Source organism: Helobdella robusta (genome assembly GCF_000326865.2).
Source record: "Helobdella robusta unplaced genomic scaffold HELROscaffold_2, whole genome shotgun sequence".
Classification (NCBI taxonomy): Eukaryota; Metazoa; Annelida; class Clitellata; order Rhynchobdellida; family Glossiphoniidae; genus Helobdella; species Helobdella robusta.
The window spans coordinates 6,228,986-6,248,448 of NW_008704083.1; the positions used below are offsets into that span (position 1 = coordinate 6,228,986).

Sequence of the window (19,463 nt, forward strand, 5' to 3'; positions counted from 1 at the left end):
AATTGTAACAACAACAAACATCCGAGAAGAATCAAATTTAAATGATAAACTCCAACCGCCACACTCAACTTTCGTCGAAATATCTATGGCAAAACATTCAGAAAAACAACATACTAGTAACAGTTCTACATTTTAATAACAATTTCACAACGTTAAACATTCAAAATTTTAAAAACGAACAAAAACATTTTTTATTAAATTCAATACCACTGCAAAAACATTAGTCGCATTCACTCACTTTTAGCAGCATATAAAATCAACATTGGAGTCAATATCTACACCCACAACATTAACAACAAAACTTCCATTTCAACGCAGAATAATATAACAACAACGACACGTAGCACAACTATACGCAACGACATCGAGTCAATCAACATGACATCATTTACATATATCATCTCATAAAATCACAACCTATATCGAAACATTTGCATCATCAATATAACGACAGCAATATTACTGCAACAACGCAACCACATCATTCATATAAAGCCAACTTCAACATTTATAACAAAACAACCACAACATCCACATCAACAAAAGCCACACATCAGAACATCAACACAACAGCAACAAATCATGACCTAAATTGAAATCCCTCTGTGAGTTGTCCACCCACAGATGTCTTACTTGGCCATTAGATAAACCAGGACGCCAACGACCATAACATTTATAAATGCTCCTCATCCTTCCCCTTTTTCTCTTTTCTTTAGTCTATTTTTTTTCTTTTTCTTCTTCCCCTTTCTCCCTCTCTTGAACTTTCTTCTGTTCTTTCTATCTAAATTTCATTCTTTTTAACACTCTTTCTCTCCGTTTTCATTCTATCATCTCTCCTCCTCACTTTCTCTCTTTTATGAATCTTCGGCAAAAGTTACAATAACGCACGGACATTTTGAAGATGAATTCATTAAAAACAACAGCCAGCATCAGCCCTGTCAACAAAAAACAGCAACAGCCAATACTAAAATTAGAATATTAATTCCAAACAACAACTAATTTCTCTGAGTAGCAAACAACAATAACACAATAACAGAACAACATCTAATAGCCACAAACAACAACAAAACAACAACAATAACGTAGCAATATTAGCGTCACACCAAAACAACAACATCAGCAACAGGGAATAAAACCAACAGCATGAAGAAACCAACCTGCAGGACAAGAGCGTGCAGACAGGTCGCAATGAGACAATCATAGTTTATAGCTACACATGATTACCACACATTACCATGTAAATGTCCGCATGCACAATCGTGTACGCTGTGCCTATGCATACATTGTACATATGTGCACACATACATTGCACTCAAAATTTGTACATACATTGTATTCAAATACAAAAGTACACTGTATTCAAATGCATACGTACAATATATTCAAATGCATACTTACATTGTACTCAAATGGTTACGAACGTACTCATGTGCATACTTAAATGTGCTAGTTGACTTGTGTTCTCGTTACGTAACTGTATAAACATACACTTACTGAACATATTTTGTGCCCATGTAAACTTTCTTTGTTTAAAACCATTTGTTTAAATGTTGTGTGCAAATATAGAAATTTAAAGCAAACACATTTGTGTGTTTGTAGTTGTTCAGTTTTGAGTTATCTTCACTTGAAAGCACAGACGCAGGTGTTGTGTGTAAATAAAACTGCATGTATGAGCGAACGGCCATGTTTTTATTCGCTGTTGTGCAGTTGCATGTTTTCTCAACCCATACGATGCAACACATCCACATTCACGGGGACTGCACGATCGCCCATGATGATAACGTTGATAATAAGGTTGATTAAGAGTGGAATCGCGTGACACGTTGGAAAATTGTAGATGTAATTTTTTTTCCTTTTTTAATAGGAAATCCCAAACAAAGTGGGACCAAAAGTAGTAAACAAACAATTAGAAAATAACCCAGGTTGCTTGGTTCTTGCCGCTAAATTACATTTCGTAAACCAATTTGAAAATTGTTGGCAGACCGCACTTCTGCCCGGCATGCAATGAGACCTCCATGCTGCTGCGCTGATGTTGTTGTGTTCAACTTTTTATTTTTAAGCTTATTTGTGTGCTTCTTTACGTTGTTTGTTTATTCGTTGTTGGCGTTGGTGTTCGTTTTCATGTTTGTGCAATTTTAATTTCATCTGTATTGATATGTTATTTTCATTAGCATATGTGTAAAATATATAATCTATCGCATATGCTTATTGAATTTTTGCCTGTTGACAATCGCAAAATTTGACCTTCAAATAAGAAAATTTTCAACCAAAAAATTAAAAAACCTCTAAAAATATCAATTTATTAAGAAAATTTAAGAAAATGCAAGCAAAAGACAGTTGAAGGCCGTAATTAACACGTGCCGTGCCATGAGAAACATACAGAGACAGGCAGAGACAGACGGACATACGGAGACATGGAGAAAATGAAAAAAAGAGATGCAGAGGAGAAAGTACAAAGAAGCAATGATACATCTCCATCTCAAATTTTTATTGCAGTGCTAATGTTGCTGTAACATCATTATTTATTGCTTAGAATGATGAAAGTTGAAAATTCTTGCGAATTAACTGAACAACGTACTGAAATAACAATTTAACAGACATTTATAACATCTGGTTTACAAAATTGTTGAAAATATCCTAAAATATCAACATAGAAATATTAATATTCAAAAAAAGGCAACAAAGCAGCCACTTGTGACAGTATACATGTGTGATAACACGCACTTCCCCAATCTGCCTGCATGCCCGCATCCTGCCTGTGCAGTGCATGCATCTACAATATTTCACAATTAATTACCAACATGTGTAGACGCCCTACATACATTTACAATATCTCTCTCTCTTTCTCTTTGTTTCTTTCTTTCTTTATCTCTCTCTCTCTCTCTATCTATCCATATATATATATATATAATATTTTATATGTAAAGTTATACTTAGCTATATAAATCTCAATGTTTTGCAGACCCGTGTGGCAGTAACTGAGATTAAAGTGAGAGTCGGGTGAAAGTTCATTTGAATGGGCACATGTGGTGTGAGGAAAGTGTGGTTTGTTGTAGGAGGATTATTTTGTTTCTGATTGCTGGTGGTGTTGATGTGTGCCATTGATGTTTGATGTGATGTTGTTGTTTTGCTGTTGTGTTGCCACTGCTGCAATGTGTTGTTGTTTGAGCTGAAGTTTAAGGAGTTGGCCGTGTTTTACTTCTACTATTGTTAACTGTGTAATCGGAAACGCTTATGTCATTTCTCTGTATGTTTTGGCTACAAATCCATTTATGCATGTTAAATGTCTGTAAATACCTGCTTTTAATTTGCTTCAACAGTTACTGCAGCGGTAACAGTTACGGCAGTGGTGATTATTACAGTGTATGGTAAATATTACAGTGAAAAATGTCAACAGACATGTAAGATTGCGCAATATAACTTTTACGAGCCCCATGTTGGACCACCTCACATATGCTGCTGCTGCTGATGCCACTTACATTAACAAGAAGATGCGCGCTATAAAAATGGATGCCAGGATGGCCGACGATTGGAGAGCATCAGGTGTTTTGTTGAAAACGATGATGATGATGACTATGAAGATGGTAGTGATGATGATTATGAAGGTGGTAGTGATGATGATTATGAAGATGGTAGTGATGGTGACAATAAAGATGGTAGTAGTAATGAGGGTAATTGAAATTCGTAAAAGTGATGAAGATGAAATTATAAAAGGTGATAATAGATAAAAAAAATTAATGTATTTGTGAGGTGATAATAATATAATGGTTGATAACATGATGAAGAAATTGTAACGTATGCAACAACACCGACATCTAAATATTGCGTAAACAATAACACGAATGATTACAAATATGAAGAAAAACAAGCAAAAAATTAACAATTACGTAAAAAATTGCTTCAAAACAAGAAAGCCAGTATAGGAGCAGCCGAAGAAATGAGTCATCTTCATCACTGCCATCTAATCATTCCCCCGTGGCTTCTTCCTTCCAACATGCTTCTCCACTGTCTCGCATTTTATGTCTTTCTTTGAAGTGTGACTTATGAGCGTGATATGTTAAAGAATGTGGAAATTGTGATTGTGTAACTCAACAAAAGAAAAAATTTTTAATTAAAAATCATTTTCATGTTCACGCGATAATAAAATTCTTAAATAGAAATTGAGTAATAACAGTTAATGCAAAGTAAAAGAAATGTAGCAATAGAAGTTTGCATAGGCATTTAGTTTTTTTTTTACTAGAAGCAAAATAAAACATTGCGTGAAACGTCTTCATGAACGCAAAACTTAAAATAGAAAAGAACCATGGATCTCGCCCATTTAAAAATTCAGCAGCATCAAATTGCTTTTAATGGTGCTCCATAAATAATATATGTTGATTGCGCAAACAATAAGCGCATATTAATACAGCGTTCACGGCATGCAATGACTTACGCGGGCAAACACGACATTCCATGAAATTGAACCGACCACTAATTAATTACTTCCAACTAATTAGACCGCATCCGAGCCGTGAATGTTTTATTTGCATGCCTGCCCGCCTATGAATGCCAATTGCAGCAAAGGAGCTCGCATTAATACGTCAATATGAGCGTCATACATTAGATTCTTCTTAATTATTATATACAAGCATCTGCCAAAATAATGCTTTCATGTTTGTTACATGACGCGACGATTTATGATAACATTTTTATTCGTTCTTAACAACTTCTGCTTTATTATTTATTGATTGTACTGAGCTGTGAAAATATTAATTAAAACAATTTGCAAGCATGTTAAAAAGTTCAGCATGAAAAACTTCAATAAAATTGTTCCAGGACAATTGTAAATGGTGATACTACGTAGCATTAGATTAGGAAAACAAGAGAACTTCTGAATAATGAGAAGTCAGATTGAAATTAATTGGACGTTGTATGCCCAACTTGAGTCAGCTCGTTGCAACTGTCAGGGGATTGCATTATATTTATTGGTCAGTTCTTCGCTTCCTTGCATTACATTTTTCTCCGAAAATTTGTTTCTTGTAGTACGTAACCTGGTTTTGCTTATTTGCATGGCACTTAAACTTTTATAATGTAAGGATTTTGTATTCTATATAAATTTGGATTTTCAAATTTATATAACAAAATAATGGAGTTTTATTATAAAAATTAAAAAAAAGTACAATAAGCGAATGAGTTTGTGGGCTTCAAAAATGGCGATGAATTAAAAAATTTGATTTTAATATTTTGGTTGGTTGATTAAAAAAGAAGGACTGGTTAGTCAAACGTTCGATACGTAGGAAATTATTCCAATATGTTGATTGTTGATTGGATGAATAGTCGGGACGTTGAAGCAGTGCGGAACCTTCCAGCAATCGTTAGAAAGCATGCGAACAACTTGCATGCAGCCTGCCAGGCGCCTGTTTGTAAGAAGCCGATGAAGAATTTTACAACCAAAAATGAACAAAGATTCGTAATTTTTTTGAAAAAATTGTAATAACTGTTTAAGTAGAAACAACGGTCGTTTGAAATCTCGAAGTAAATTTTTTATTTAAAAAAAAAAATGAAAAAAAAGTAAAAATGAAAGAAAACGTGGTGTCATGTGACGCATTCAATCGAATTAGCGAACGAGTTTTGTGTGCATTTCCGTCGGAAATGTGCCAACGGAGATAGACTTCCACATAGATCAGTGAAAAAACGAATGAGTGAGTGAGTGTGTGAGTGAGTGAGTGAGTGAGTGAGTGAGTGAGTGAGTTAGTTAGTGAGTGAGCGAGTGAATGGATAAGTGAGGAGTGAGTGGATAAACTAATGAAAGAAACAGTAAATAAATAAATGGGAAATATAAAAATGAACTTTTGAGCTAGCAAAAAATACAACATAATGAACAAAAAAATGAATGAGAACCTAAATGAATAATTTATGAAACAAATGGAGGTTGTTTTTTATTAGATTTACATAGCTAGGCGCATCATATAATAGTATAAGACAAAATAAATTTAACTTCTTAATGAAAATTAAAGGTTACACAAAAAATCAATAGTGACTAAGGAATGTATCTCAACTCTTGCCAGCAACTATCAAAATGAAACCTACCCAACGTTTAACCGCATGCACGTACAAAAAAAAACAAAATGCAAAACAAAACTGTGAAAAATCTTTTAGAAAAAATAAAATTTTGACAAAGAAACGTCGGAAAAATTAATAAGTAGGTTAATGTGCTGAATATAAAACTCTTTTGTTGGAACTAACTGTGCTCTAAATGACAATTATGTTTTATGAGTGCATTGGCGGTCGTGTTGATGATGATGATGAGATAACTTTCATAATGGTCACACTCTAGCAATGACAATGATGATGAAGATGATGGCTGTCTCGTTTGTAAAGGTCAGGTTGATTTGATATGCAGTTGATGGCTGTCAGGTCCTTTACCATTAGCATCATCATTCTCGCTACCATAAATTAATTACTTTAATCATTATCTTTATCAGCACCTGTCATCATCATCTTAGTTATAATCTTTATCATCAACACCTTTGTCATCATCATCATCGTCATCCTCATTGTCGTCGTCTTTATGATAGAACATAATCGAATTGACGTTGAAAGTGATGGCAGTAATAACAATAATAATGGCAATAATGACAAGAACTGTTAATAACAATAATTAATAACAACGAGGTAACAGTAAAAACATGACAGGACGATAATGAATAGCTCGCAATAACAATAAACTGTTTTCGTATCGCGCTAGTCAGTGAGACACAATTAATAAAAAACTGATTGGTTATTTTTTTTTTTTCAAGAAGATAATTGAGTCACTAAAAAACGAAGGACTGCCGCTTGTTTTGCAGTTTATTGAGAAATTTTGCAGTACAATTCAGTGAGATAATAACAATAAGGTAATTTTTAAACTTTATGTTATAAATGATCACAATGAGAAAATTGCGTAGAATGTCAGATAACGGATTAAATTAACTGTATTAATCAAGGTAAAATTTTGGAAAAAAATTTGTAAGTTCTGCAATAAAAAATGTTTCGTAATGTTTATATAACATGCGATTATATTTTGTTATTCTTATTATCGGTTTTTTTGGGCAGCATTTGTGTGTGAGCTTTCTGAAGAGAGTCATGTTGTCGTGACGTGGAAAAGCATGGACATAAATTAAGGAGCGTGAATGTTGGTCACAATTAAGACAGGAAGTGAGTGCCATTAGTGTTTTCTGCTTTCATTGTAATGTATCGTCGCGCGTTTGTTGTGGATGTTGTTGCTTATGTTGATGTTGTTGGTGGTGGTCCTGGTGTTTTTGAGGTTGTTGTTGTTGGTAATGTTAAAGTTGATGTTTTGTTATTGCTGAATTTAAGGTTATTGTAGTTGTGGTTGCTACTTTTCATGATGTTGATGTTATTATAGAGGTAAATGATAATTATTTTTTATAAATTTGACAAATTTTTGTTCTTATTGAAAAAAAGCCGATTTCTGAACATTTTTGATCTCGATTAATTTGAAAATATTTTATTTACTCAAATATATTATTGTCGGGTTTTATATTTTGATAGTGTACTATGTAACTTATTTTAAAAATTATATCTTAATTTTTTATTTTTAAAAAATTAGCAGAAATTCATAACATACGTCACTCGGACCTGATGAAGACTTAATTTATAATTGTTCTTCAAAAACTGTCCACAATTCATTGCGTTGTGTTTAATTCCCTGCTAAAATATTCATGACCTGGCGGCGCTATTATTTTTATGACGTGAAATGCTGATATGTTGCTGAGTTAACTGACGCCATGTACACAACATAAATAAACACCTGGCTGTCATCTCATTCATCTGCTCCACATCCTCCATCAATCTCACTTATATGAACATCAATATAATGCTGCCATGCCATCACAGAAATATAATATGGAAACGAATTGTAAACTGGATTATGATTAACTTTCGTTCAGTTATTTTGAACAGTTATTTTAAAAGATATTTTTTGCAGACTTGAGTGTGGAAAGTTTATTGTATAAAGTCATAATCAGATGCATGCATAGTTCTAGTTTAGGCTGACATTTGCATTAAACTAACTGATAATTTTAGATCCAGTACATGTTATTTTTAAACGCACTTCTTATCCAACGGGAAGTTGAAGTCTATAATTAAAAAAAATATTGATTGCGCGCCTTAACAAAATGATGGAAGAAGTGCTGTTGCGTGCGTGCAACGTTTAATAGGCATCACATCAGGGTATCAGTGTGCTTGGTGGTCCAACAACGTGATGCATGGCTTTCTTGGAATCTTCAATCGATACAGTTTTTACATTAGTGCAACGAAATGCATTGCATGATGAAATGTCACAAAAAACAATTCTGAACAAAATTACAGCAACAACATAGATTATAACGGCTGAACTTACAACAACACGAACAACATTGTTGACGCCAAGGAAACGCCTCTAACAAAACAAACTGAATGCAGCACATCGATAGCAAAGCAACACATACAACAACAAATGTACATATATACAGAACATACAAAAACATACAACATCAAAAGAACATACATACAAAAAATACAATATCAAAAGTACATACATACAAAACATTCAACCTACAACATCAAAAGTAACAACAGCAATAACGCAAACAACAACAACAACAACTACTACTACAACAACAATAGTAGAACTCATTAATAAAAAACGACGACGGTCTTTGATGCAAGCGAGTATGGCAGAGGCAGAGACACAGCAGAATGCATAATTTACATGAAAGAATGTTCATCATCCTGATTAGCAATATCCCCAACAAACAAGCAACAGACAATCATTATATATGACTGGCCACACAATATATATAAATCAAAAAACATTCACGTATGTAGGTGTATTGCAGAGGTGGGTAGGTTGGTTTATAGACAGGTAGGTCTGTGTGTGTGTGCGTGCGTGCGTGTGCGTGTAGGTAAGAAGTTATGAATATGCATGAGACAGCTTCAAACAATGACATGTGGTGATATGCAAATATAATATAGAACATAAATAAAAGATTCTGAATATAATTACGTATACAATGTAACACATATAAGTAGAATATAGGCTTAAAAATAGCGAAAAAATTATCACTGAAAGAAAAAATGATTAACGTTGCACTTTGTTGATGTCATGATGAATAATGATGACGACAGCAATCAATATTTAAAAAAATGATATTTTAACAATCATCTTGTGGTGAAAAACTTCAAAGTTTCATTATTTTAATTGAATTTATTCATTATATTGAGTCAGTCAAACTTTTTTTTGTTCTATAATGTTTATGATGTTGCTAGTTCATTACGAACAAAAACAATCAAATTTGCAATGGTCAATTGAAGTTAATAAAATCCAATTAATTATTTTCTGTTATAATTTGCCGTTCACAAGCTTATTAATATTTTTCTTGTAATTTTTAAATTTTGGTCATATGTATTGTCACAAAGCTCTAACAGATAAAACAAAAAAAAACTTAAAGCACAATTTTTAAATTTAATTACTTTGATGATAAAAAAACGCCTACAAAAATTTAACGAAGCAAAACAACAAAACAGTACTAAGGTTTAATTATTTTGCATTGAAGGAAATATGTCAAAAAAGACATAGTAGTCAACATGTGCGAGCACGTGTTAAGTAGCAAACGTCCGTGTTATATAAATGGCTTGTGTATTCAGTCTAATCAACTGGGTTACGTTTTGATGATTAAAATATTGATATCAATTATTCATGATATCAGTTATTCATGATATCAATTATTCATGATATCAATTATTCATGATATCAATTATTCATGATATCAATTATTCATGATATCAATTATTCATGATATCAATTATTCATGATATCAATTATTCATGATATCAATTATTCATGATATCAATTATTCATGATATCAATTATTCATATCATATGAGTTAAATAACAACGGGAAAATAAAATGCTGACTAACCAAAAAATGAATAGACATCAATATCAATTTCGACATTACATTCCAATTGAATGAATATAAAACAAATAGAAATTTGATAAAATCTGACCGTGAGAGGAGCTCTGCATTTGAAGATGTTCCTCCTGCTGACGCACTTGTCGTCGCAATTCCAACATTTGCATTTCTCTCATTACGTTTTTGTCCACCATTACTTCGGAGTAATTTTTTCCTGGATTATGTCCCGATATCTGAGTTGCGTTGATGCTAATTCGGCTCATAAATTGTTGCTCCATTTGTTTATTTTGTTGTTGTTGTTGCTGTTCATGTTTGTCTTGCTGCAGTTGCTGTTGCAGATGATTTCGATGGCGACGATGATGATGTTGACAATAATCTTGATTGATCTGACTGTTTGGTTCCTTATTTGTCTCACTTATTGCGTGCGACCGTTCTCTGTCATGATGATTATTTGATGATTTCACGCCGTTGTTATGTCCTGTGTTCAATACTGCGCCATCTGCATAATCAGTTTTTGTTCTCGTTGAGACTCCTTGCAAATAATTATCAATGTTACTTTGGCCACTTAACATTTTCAAAGAATTCCTCGTTTTGCTGTTTGAACCACAACTTTTGTTACATTTGCAACAATTTTCAATAGGAGTTTGTTCTTTTTTGCTGAACCACGATTCTTTTGTTTTTAACTTTTCAGACTTGAAATCAATTTTGAAGTTTTGTTTCAATTTACTAGGGTTGAACAATTTTTTCAAATTGAACTTTCCATCTGTTGCCATCAAGTTGGAATTGGGGTCAACAATGTTGTCAACATTTTTTGCAAAACGAACTTTTGTTGGAGTTTTGCTGCGTGTTTTTGTGTATTTTTTAACGGTTGATCCAATTGTTTCACTTCGATCAAGCACTGAATTGTTTAAAATTTCAGAATCACTTGGAAACGAAAACCAAACCCTTTCTTTGCATTTCTTGGCATCGTTCTTATAAATGTGATTGTTGTTGATGTCTTTGTTGCACTTGTTCTTATCTTCATTAATGTTACTGCTACCAAATCTAGTTTTTGGTAAGTTTAAATTAATGCCAAGATGTTTGGCTTCTTTGGTTACTTCTTCCCAACTCATGTAAATATCATCTTTGTTGTTAATATTGTTGTTGCGGTTGTTTAAACCGCCGATGTTACTGTTGCGAACATGAAGGTTGTTATTGTTAATATCGCTCTTGTAGTTTCTTTGAAGTTTGCCTTGTTTCATCATATTTCTTGAAATGTTTTGCATCTTCGCATGCAATCTCGATCCAGCAGCAGCAGTCGGCATCACGGCATCGACTCGTTTTGTGTACACATAGTTGGCGCCACCCATCTCATCCTCATTTATTTTGTTGTAATTTTTGTCCTCATTATCATTATCATCGTCGCTTTCATTATCGTTGTTATAATTACAAAATGTTTCGCAAGGGTTTTTAATGTCACTTCCATTTGTAATCATGCTGTTTTTATTATGGTTTTCCTTGTCAACATTTTTAACGACGTGTAAAATGTTTCTACTCTCATCAGCTTCAGGTCTTATTTTTAAAGTAGCTTGTGCGTGATATTTTTGCGACATTGCGTTTGAAAGGTTCATTTCTTTCAGTTGCTCTGGACTTATCATTATGGCATAAGAGCTTTTTTTCTTTGCTAAATGTTTTTTCGGTTCAGTTTGAAAGTTTTGCGAGCTCAAATGTTTGGGGCTTTGAATGAATTGTTGCACATCTTGTGATTGAGCTTGTAACTGTTGCAGCTGATGTTGTTGTGTATGTTGTAGTTGAAACAGTTGATGCTGGTTGGTTGATTGGAACTGTTTCTGTTGTTGTTTTTGTGAGTATTCGATAAGAGCCCTTAGCGGATTTAACATTCGGTAGCCACTATCGGGTGTATCGTCATCTGTCATGCCACCATCATTAACATCACTAACACTAACATCGTCATTTTCAATGTCATCATCTTCGTCATCATCATCGTTATCAGCATCAACGTTATCATCGTCCCAAACTTCAGCAACCTTGAGAGTTCCATGATTAATTTCATCAACGTCACTACTCTGCTGCATCTCCGCGTTGTCTGCCTTCCTCTTATTTTCTTCTACTGCAATCGTGCTCGCGTGTTTATTCATGCGAACAGTTTCATCAGCATTTTTCAATATAGAATTTGATTTGTTTGAGTCTGAAATGTCATCAAATGCATCATCGTCTTCATCCGCAGAACTTCCATCATTTTTATTTGATTCATGCTTGATGTTTATCTGAAACTGATCATTAAATCGGTTGCTGATTTCACCGTCTGATAAAAAGACATCATCGTCTTCCTCATCTTCATCATCCTCATCATCACAATTTATTTCTTTGTCTTCCTTACTGACATCATTAAGTTCGCTGTCGAGATCATTATCAAAAGGCAATTTTTTCGTAACGTTGTTGAACATGACACGGTCTCGTTCCTTCACCAACTGTTGTTGGTGTTTCAATTGCCAGCTCATTTGCTGTTCTCTTAAATTTTGTAGTTGCGGATGTTGATATTGTTGGACTTGTTGAAAATTTAGGGAGAGCTGCAGATCAGAACTGATTGAGCTCAAAGTTTTTTCAAAATAAACTTGAGTTTGTCGTTCGCATTTTTCAACAACAATATTTTTACCTGCGTTCGGATCGCAAAGTGATGTTCCAGAAGGATTGTAGTTATCGACTGTTAGTTCAACAGTGTCTGTTTTTGTTGATGATCTGTCATAAGCCTTTTTAAACTCTTTTCTGTAACTTGATGGCAACTTTATCATAAATTGTTCTTCCAAATCTTCCAACGTCAAATAACCTGAAAGGAACAAAGTCGTTTATCATTTTAATTGCCTTCATAGTTTTTGTTTGGTTTTGCTATTAGGCATTTATGTTCAATTTTACAAATTAGATATTTTATCAAATTGAAAATGTAGAAAGTATAATTTAAAAGTAAATGAAAAAATATAACTTATAAGTAAACGCATAAAGTATAATAAAATGTAAAAATTCTTGTCATCGACATGAATTTGGTTAGAAATATTGAGAAATGTAATAAAAATAAAAAACTATCCAAAGCCAGAAATTCGGTAGATTTCATAAATTACTGCATTATTTAAGGTCTTTTACCAGCATTCACTAATATAATGTAAAAGTAAATTTATAACAAACAGTAAACAGAATAATGTTAAAAAATAATTTGAGTTTAGTTTTAATTCACTGAAATAAAAGCAGTTGAAACGATGAATGAGCCCACCTGATTCCTTGCCGCTGCTGTCCGTGTCGTAGGAGCTTGAACCCGGCGTGCTCACTGGACTGCATTTCGATGAGCTGCTACTTTGTTTTTGTCCCTGCTCATAAGCATGCTGCACTTTCTTCGTTGAAGTTGTGCTGCCCTCGAGTTCCATCTCGGATGAGACTGATGCATTTCTGCTCTCTCCTGTGCCACAACGTTCACTCGACGATCCTTCCGATTGCTGCTGCTGCTGTCTCAAATGTTGCTGAACTTTCAGCAAATTTTGTTGTTTTTGTTCGGTGAGTCTGCGCAGTGTTGATGGAGGCAAATTCACGTGCTCCTCTGACGTCATCGTGCTGTGCGCGTCTTCATCGTCAGGAAACGTTTGATTCGTCGAATCAGTTATAACTGTAGTGCCAACGATTGGACGAGGATTGGGATCGGGAAGGACAGGTTTGAAAGCCACAGGTCCAGTGTCGACCCCTCCATCTGATGAGGAACCCTGAGATTTTTTTCCGGGTTTATTAGTTTTGTTGATGACGTTTTGTTTGCAGCTGTTATTGTAGCTGTTGTTGTTGCTGCTGTCTTTTAAGTTATGTTGTATTTGGTCTTTGCAGTTATATCGTTTTTGGTTGGAGTTGCTTGTGACATCAACATCTTGCTTGAGCTGTGTTGATGTCATCATCTCCATGGTGTATTCAATTAAACGATCATCCTGTCAAACACTCGAACGTCTATTCTTTTTATTTGATGATTTTTGTACTATAACTATAATTAAACTTTTCTTTTTCAAAAACTATTTGCAACTTTAATTTTTATTTAAATATGTTTATTTAAACATTTTAAACATAACAAAATAATAAAATTAATTAGTAACAACAAAAATCCAAAAAAAAAATAAAAGTGTTTTTCAAAAGAGAAATATCTTTGAGTAGAACCTTAAAGCCATTACATTCACGTTATATCACGCCAACGTACATCTCATTCAATGAAAAAAGCTTGCATATAAATACACGCAAGTAAGTAGGTAGGTAGGAAATACATCCTTACATCCATCTATACATCTATACATCTATACATCTATACATCTATACATACATACATACATACATACATACATACATACATACATACATACATACATACATACATACATACATACATACATACATACATACATACATACATACATACATACATACATACATACATACATACATACATACATACATACATACATACATACATATGAATGATCGTCATACTTTAAATTTGTTAGAATTGTTTGACATGTTTCAGTTGAAAAACTTAATCAATCAATCAACTCACGAACGGGGAGGTATACTTGATCTGATTGTTTGTTCAGAAGATTTTTTGGTATCAGATTTAAACATTTTTCCATGTGGGATTTTGTCCGACCATAGCTTGATACAGGCTCGTATACCATTAACTTACGAACATCCTAAAACTGTCATGAAAATGGTTAGATCATGGAGATTTTTGGATGAGACCAAGCTGTTTAAACACGTGGAAAACTCACCACTATCAAGGTCATGTCTGAGTGGTGACATCAGTTTTGAATTTGATATTTTGAATACTGAACTCAAGAAATTGGCTGATGAAATTGCTCCTTATCATTTTACTAAAGTCAGATGTGATGTTGCTGCCCCTTGGTACGATTATGAATGTAAGACAATCAAAAGACTTTGTCGTAAAAAAGAAAGAAACTACAGAAAATATCAGTCTTTTGAATGCAAAGGTGACTGGATTGCTGCTCTAAAAAACAAATCTCGAATTTTTTCCCAAAAAAGGAATTATTATTGGAAGAAACTTATCAACGAAAATTGTGGATCTCCTAAAGATCTATGGAAAATAGTAAACAAAGTATTATGCAATCAAGTTACTGGTGAATCATCTAATGAAATTATAAATCTAGATTCGTCTCAGTTTGTGAAATTTTTTGATGATAAAGTTAATAGAATAAGACAGACTACTAATGTTACCAGCAGACCGGCAATAGATCAGACAATGTCTAATATGAACTGCTCTTTTTCTGATTTCACGTTTCTTACAGAATTGGAAGTTAAAAGAGTAGTCCTCAGTTTGCCATCTAAAACATGTTTGATTGATAGTTTTCCTACGCACATTTTTAAAAAATACATTGATCTGTTCATAGTTTTTCTGACGAGTTTTATAAACTTGAGTTTAAGCAGTGGTTCTTTTCCTCTTGGGTGTAAACAAGCTATTGTTTATCCGGTTTTAAAAAAGGTGAATATGGATAGAAATGACTTGACTAGCTATAGACCAATTTCCAATATTTGTTTTATTTCTAAAGTGATTGAACAAGTGGTTACTAAACAGCTTCTTAATTATTTGACTTTGAACAGCCTATTACCAGTGCATCAGTCTGGATATCGTCGACATCACTCAACTGAGACAGCACTGCTTTATGTTTTCTCTGAACTGTTTGCTGCGCTGGACAGACAGCATGTGGCATTGGTAGCTTTCTTGGATATGAGTGCGGCATTCGACTGCGTCGATTATCAAATTCTTTTAGAAAAATTGGCTTATGAATATGGTATCTCCGGTGTAGTTATTGAATGGTTCAGATCATATCTAGTTGGCAGGACGCAGCAGGTTGTTTTCAGAAATGTTTTATCTGATGTAATGGTCTTAACATCAGGAGTACCTCAAGGCTCAGTGTTGGGACCTATTCTTTTTGTCATGTACACTGCTGGGGTTTTAAAGATTATTGATGAGTTTGGTTTTAAGTATCACGCTTACGCTGACGACATACAAATAATAATTAGTAATAAGCCAGAACTACTACAATGTGAAATAAATAGACTGGTCCAGTGTCTAAGCAATGTTGAAACGTGGATGTCTAACAATGGTCTCAAATTGAACCAACAGAAATCACAATTTCTTCCCGTTGGAACATGGCAGCAGTTGACAAAACTAAATATTGATTCGGTGGAAATTGATGACGTCAAGATTGGGTTCTGTGACAAAGTAACTAATTTGGGTTGTTTACTGGATACCAGATTATCGATTCAGGATCATATAAAAACGATAGTGAGAGCATGTTCCTTTCAGATTAGAGAGTTATACAAAGTACGTAATTCTTTAAATAAATCGGCTATTCAGACGTTGGTGCATGCACTTGTTCTTTCAAAACTAGATTACTGCAATAGCCTTTTTTACGGGTTACCTGATAAACATGTTTCTACTCTTCAGTCCGTACAGAACAGAGCGGCCAAGTTGATTGTCGGTGGTCTCAGATACAATCATGTAACTCCTATTTTGGAAAGTCTTCATTGGCTCACTGTTAAAAAAAGAATTACATACAAAATAGGCCTAATAATGTATAAAGCGTTACATGGTCTGTTACCAGGTTATCTGATCAATAAAATAGAAGAAAAATCCGTAATGATGAGTGGCATGAAGCTGAGGTCAGATGATAATATTTTGCTGGTTGTCCCGGATATCAATTTACAGATCGCGTCAAGAAATCTGGCTGTTTCAGGACCGGCTGTTTGGAACAGTTTGCCAAGATTTTTGAAATCTAAAGACTTGAAGCTGGATGATTTTAAGAAGAAATTGAAAACTTATTTATTTGCACTTTGATTTTGATTTTGAACTGTTTATTAATAACTGCCATTGTATACTGTTCTTTATTTTTTTTAATTGCTATGGATGGCGCTTTTGAGAACTTTTTGATTTTAATTGGCGCCTTATTAAGTGTTTTAATAATAATAATAATAATAATAATAATAATACATACATACATACATACATACATACATACATACATACATACATACATACATACATACATACATACATACATACATACATACATACATACATACATACATACATACATACGTACGTACATACATCAACCACGCATGCTATTCAAGTCTGTCATCGTTATTATGAAGACAACTATGGTTTTTTTGTTATAAACACGTGCTCTTTTAATACAATAGAAATAAATAAATTCAATTTTGAAAAACAAGTCATATTATAAATAAAATATAAATATATACCCTATACAAATGTATATACAAATATAAACATTATATATATTTATTTAATGTATATGTTTGGCACAAAAGTATTATGTAAATAATGTTTAAATGAATATGATCTACCGCACATCTCATCTCAGCATTTACTGTTAGCGAATGAGTAATATAGGTACGGTCATCCTTACTTCAAAACAACAATGTCCCCTGTAGCATATTTTGATATGCCATCGTTGGTAAATTTTCTTGTGCTGAACTGATATTTATAACGCTCTTTCTTAAAATAAAACAGAAATAAACTTTCTTAAAAAATGTTTGATAGCCAGATCTTGAAATTTGAATACATTTATTAAAATTACATAGACACCGTAACAGTATTCCATGGGAAAAAAGACATACGGTAGAACATTCAATCAAATTTTTAGAAATATGATTGCGTGTCAACCTTGGATGAAAATGCTTGCAACACACAGCGTCAAATGAAAATATTTGCCTGCGTGCGTGAATGTTGGTTGGTTGTCGTTGTTTGTTTACTTGTTTCACACTACTACATTTCACGCGAGTACATCTATCAACATGTTTCATTGTACTAAGCTAACTAATGGGAGATGGTCAATCAGATTGTTTGATGAATATAATATTGAATATGATGCATTCGTTATTTGATTGTTTTTTTTAATATGTTAAATGACAAGCTGATGAACATTAATCTCTTTTGTTCAAACCGTTTTATATTCACAGCCATCTTATGAAATTAAATCATGGTTTGAAATCTTTTGTTTCTAGTTCTTGAAACATTAAATGCAATTAACATTTGATCAACCAAAGAGTGTTAAAGAATACAAACTACTTATTCAACTTGGTGGTCACTTTTTTGTTTATATATTTGCGTCGATATTTTTATATTTTAGTCAAGATAATTACTGTTTAATTTAGTGGGCCGTACTATTATTTGACCTAAGATCACTTTATATAAAATAAAATGCTAAAAAATTATAAAAAATGCATTAGGTATATATGTACGCAAGCTTGTTTATTTGTATAAATATAGCTCGCTCTCTTTTTCATCCACACAGCTTTCGCGCCAGCATGTTTTTATATCGAGGGTTGTGGTTGGCATAGCAACGAATATTATTAAAAAGCGCGGGTATGTTTTTTATTAACGAAAAAAATATTTTTCCTTTGAAATTTTAGAGTAAAAATTGTTTGAAGCTCATTGTTTTGCAGAAACGATTAATTTAATGCTGAAATGGAATGTACAGAAGGAAATGTACAGCGTGAATAACAATTTGAAATGCTTTGTCTTAAAAATCGAACATAGGTATGCAAAAGGAAGAAGCAAAAATTGGCACACGAAAATAATAATCATGAACAAAACTGGGAACTAAAATAACAAAGAACAAAAAAAAACATATATACTACTATTAATAATGATAATAACAAGGGCAAAAGATGCAGCAGTTATATAAATACGCGCCTCCCTAGATTTGTATTTTACGTGGTTCTTGCTTGAAGGAAGAGGCTCAGGCAGGAATGCAGCAGCGCACATTCGCAGAGCGCACGTGCAATGAAGAGCGCCACATCCATCATGAGAGTGAGGGATTGAGTACACTCTCGTTGGATGCATCATTTCATTCGCATATCATGCATTCAGTACAAAATAACAGATCCTTTCGTTTTTGTGTTAATTTTAAAGCAACGAAAGCAATAAAAATATGACTTTTATAATTTAGGTAAAAAATAATTCAGCAGTTGTCATTTAGTTCAAAGAAATTCATAATTTTTACGCACACACATGCGGACAGAAACGAGAAAAACAACGAAGGACGAAACACCGTTAACGAATGAGATGGATTTCAGTAAAGTTTGCGGTGGTAAGAGTATGGACGAGGCGGCGATACCTGTACATGGGTGCTTCTGCTATTGAAACAGATTGTGAAGATTTTGCAAAGTAATAAATTTAAGCTAAAATAGAAGCTTGAGTCAAAAAAACGATTGTTACTAAAATGAATTTGTAGGAAGAATAAGAACAGATTAAGAAATTATATTACGTAAAAAATTAGTAACAAGGGAAAAAATGAGTGAATAGTATAAACATGAAATTTACGACTGAACGCTTTTGTTTCTGCTCGAGCAATCTTGTTTTAATACAAACATGACCAAAAACAAGAGTAAAAATAACGTCACACATTATAATTGGTGAGGCGCAAAATCTTGAAGAGAAAGGCATCCGCAAAAAACAATATAACG

At 33.3% G+C, this 19,463-nt stretch overlaps 1 protein-coding gene across 1 annotated transcript; it reads right to left on the bottom strand.

Moving 5' to 3' along the window:
* Window positions 1–9,979: 9,979 nt before the first annotated feature.
* HELRODRAFT_160543 (hypothetical protein) lies at window positions 9,980–13,873 on the bottom strand (the record flags this gene model as incomplete). Its single annotated transcript, XM_009017496.1, has 3 exons — window positions 9,980–11,704; window positions 11,966–12,765; window positions 13,204–13,873. 3 exons carry the CDS (start codon window positions 13,871–13,873, stop codon window positions 9,980–9,982), a joined length of 3,195 nt encoding a protein of 1,064 aa, XP_009015744.1.
* Between the last annotated feature and the right edge of the window lie 5,590 nt (window positions 13,874–19,463).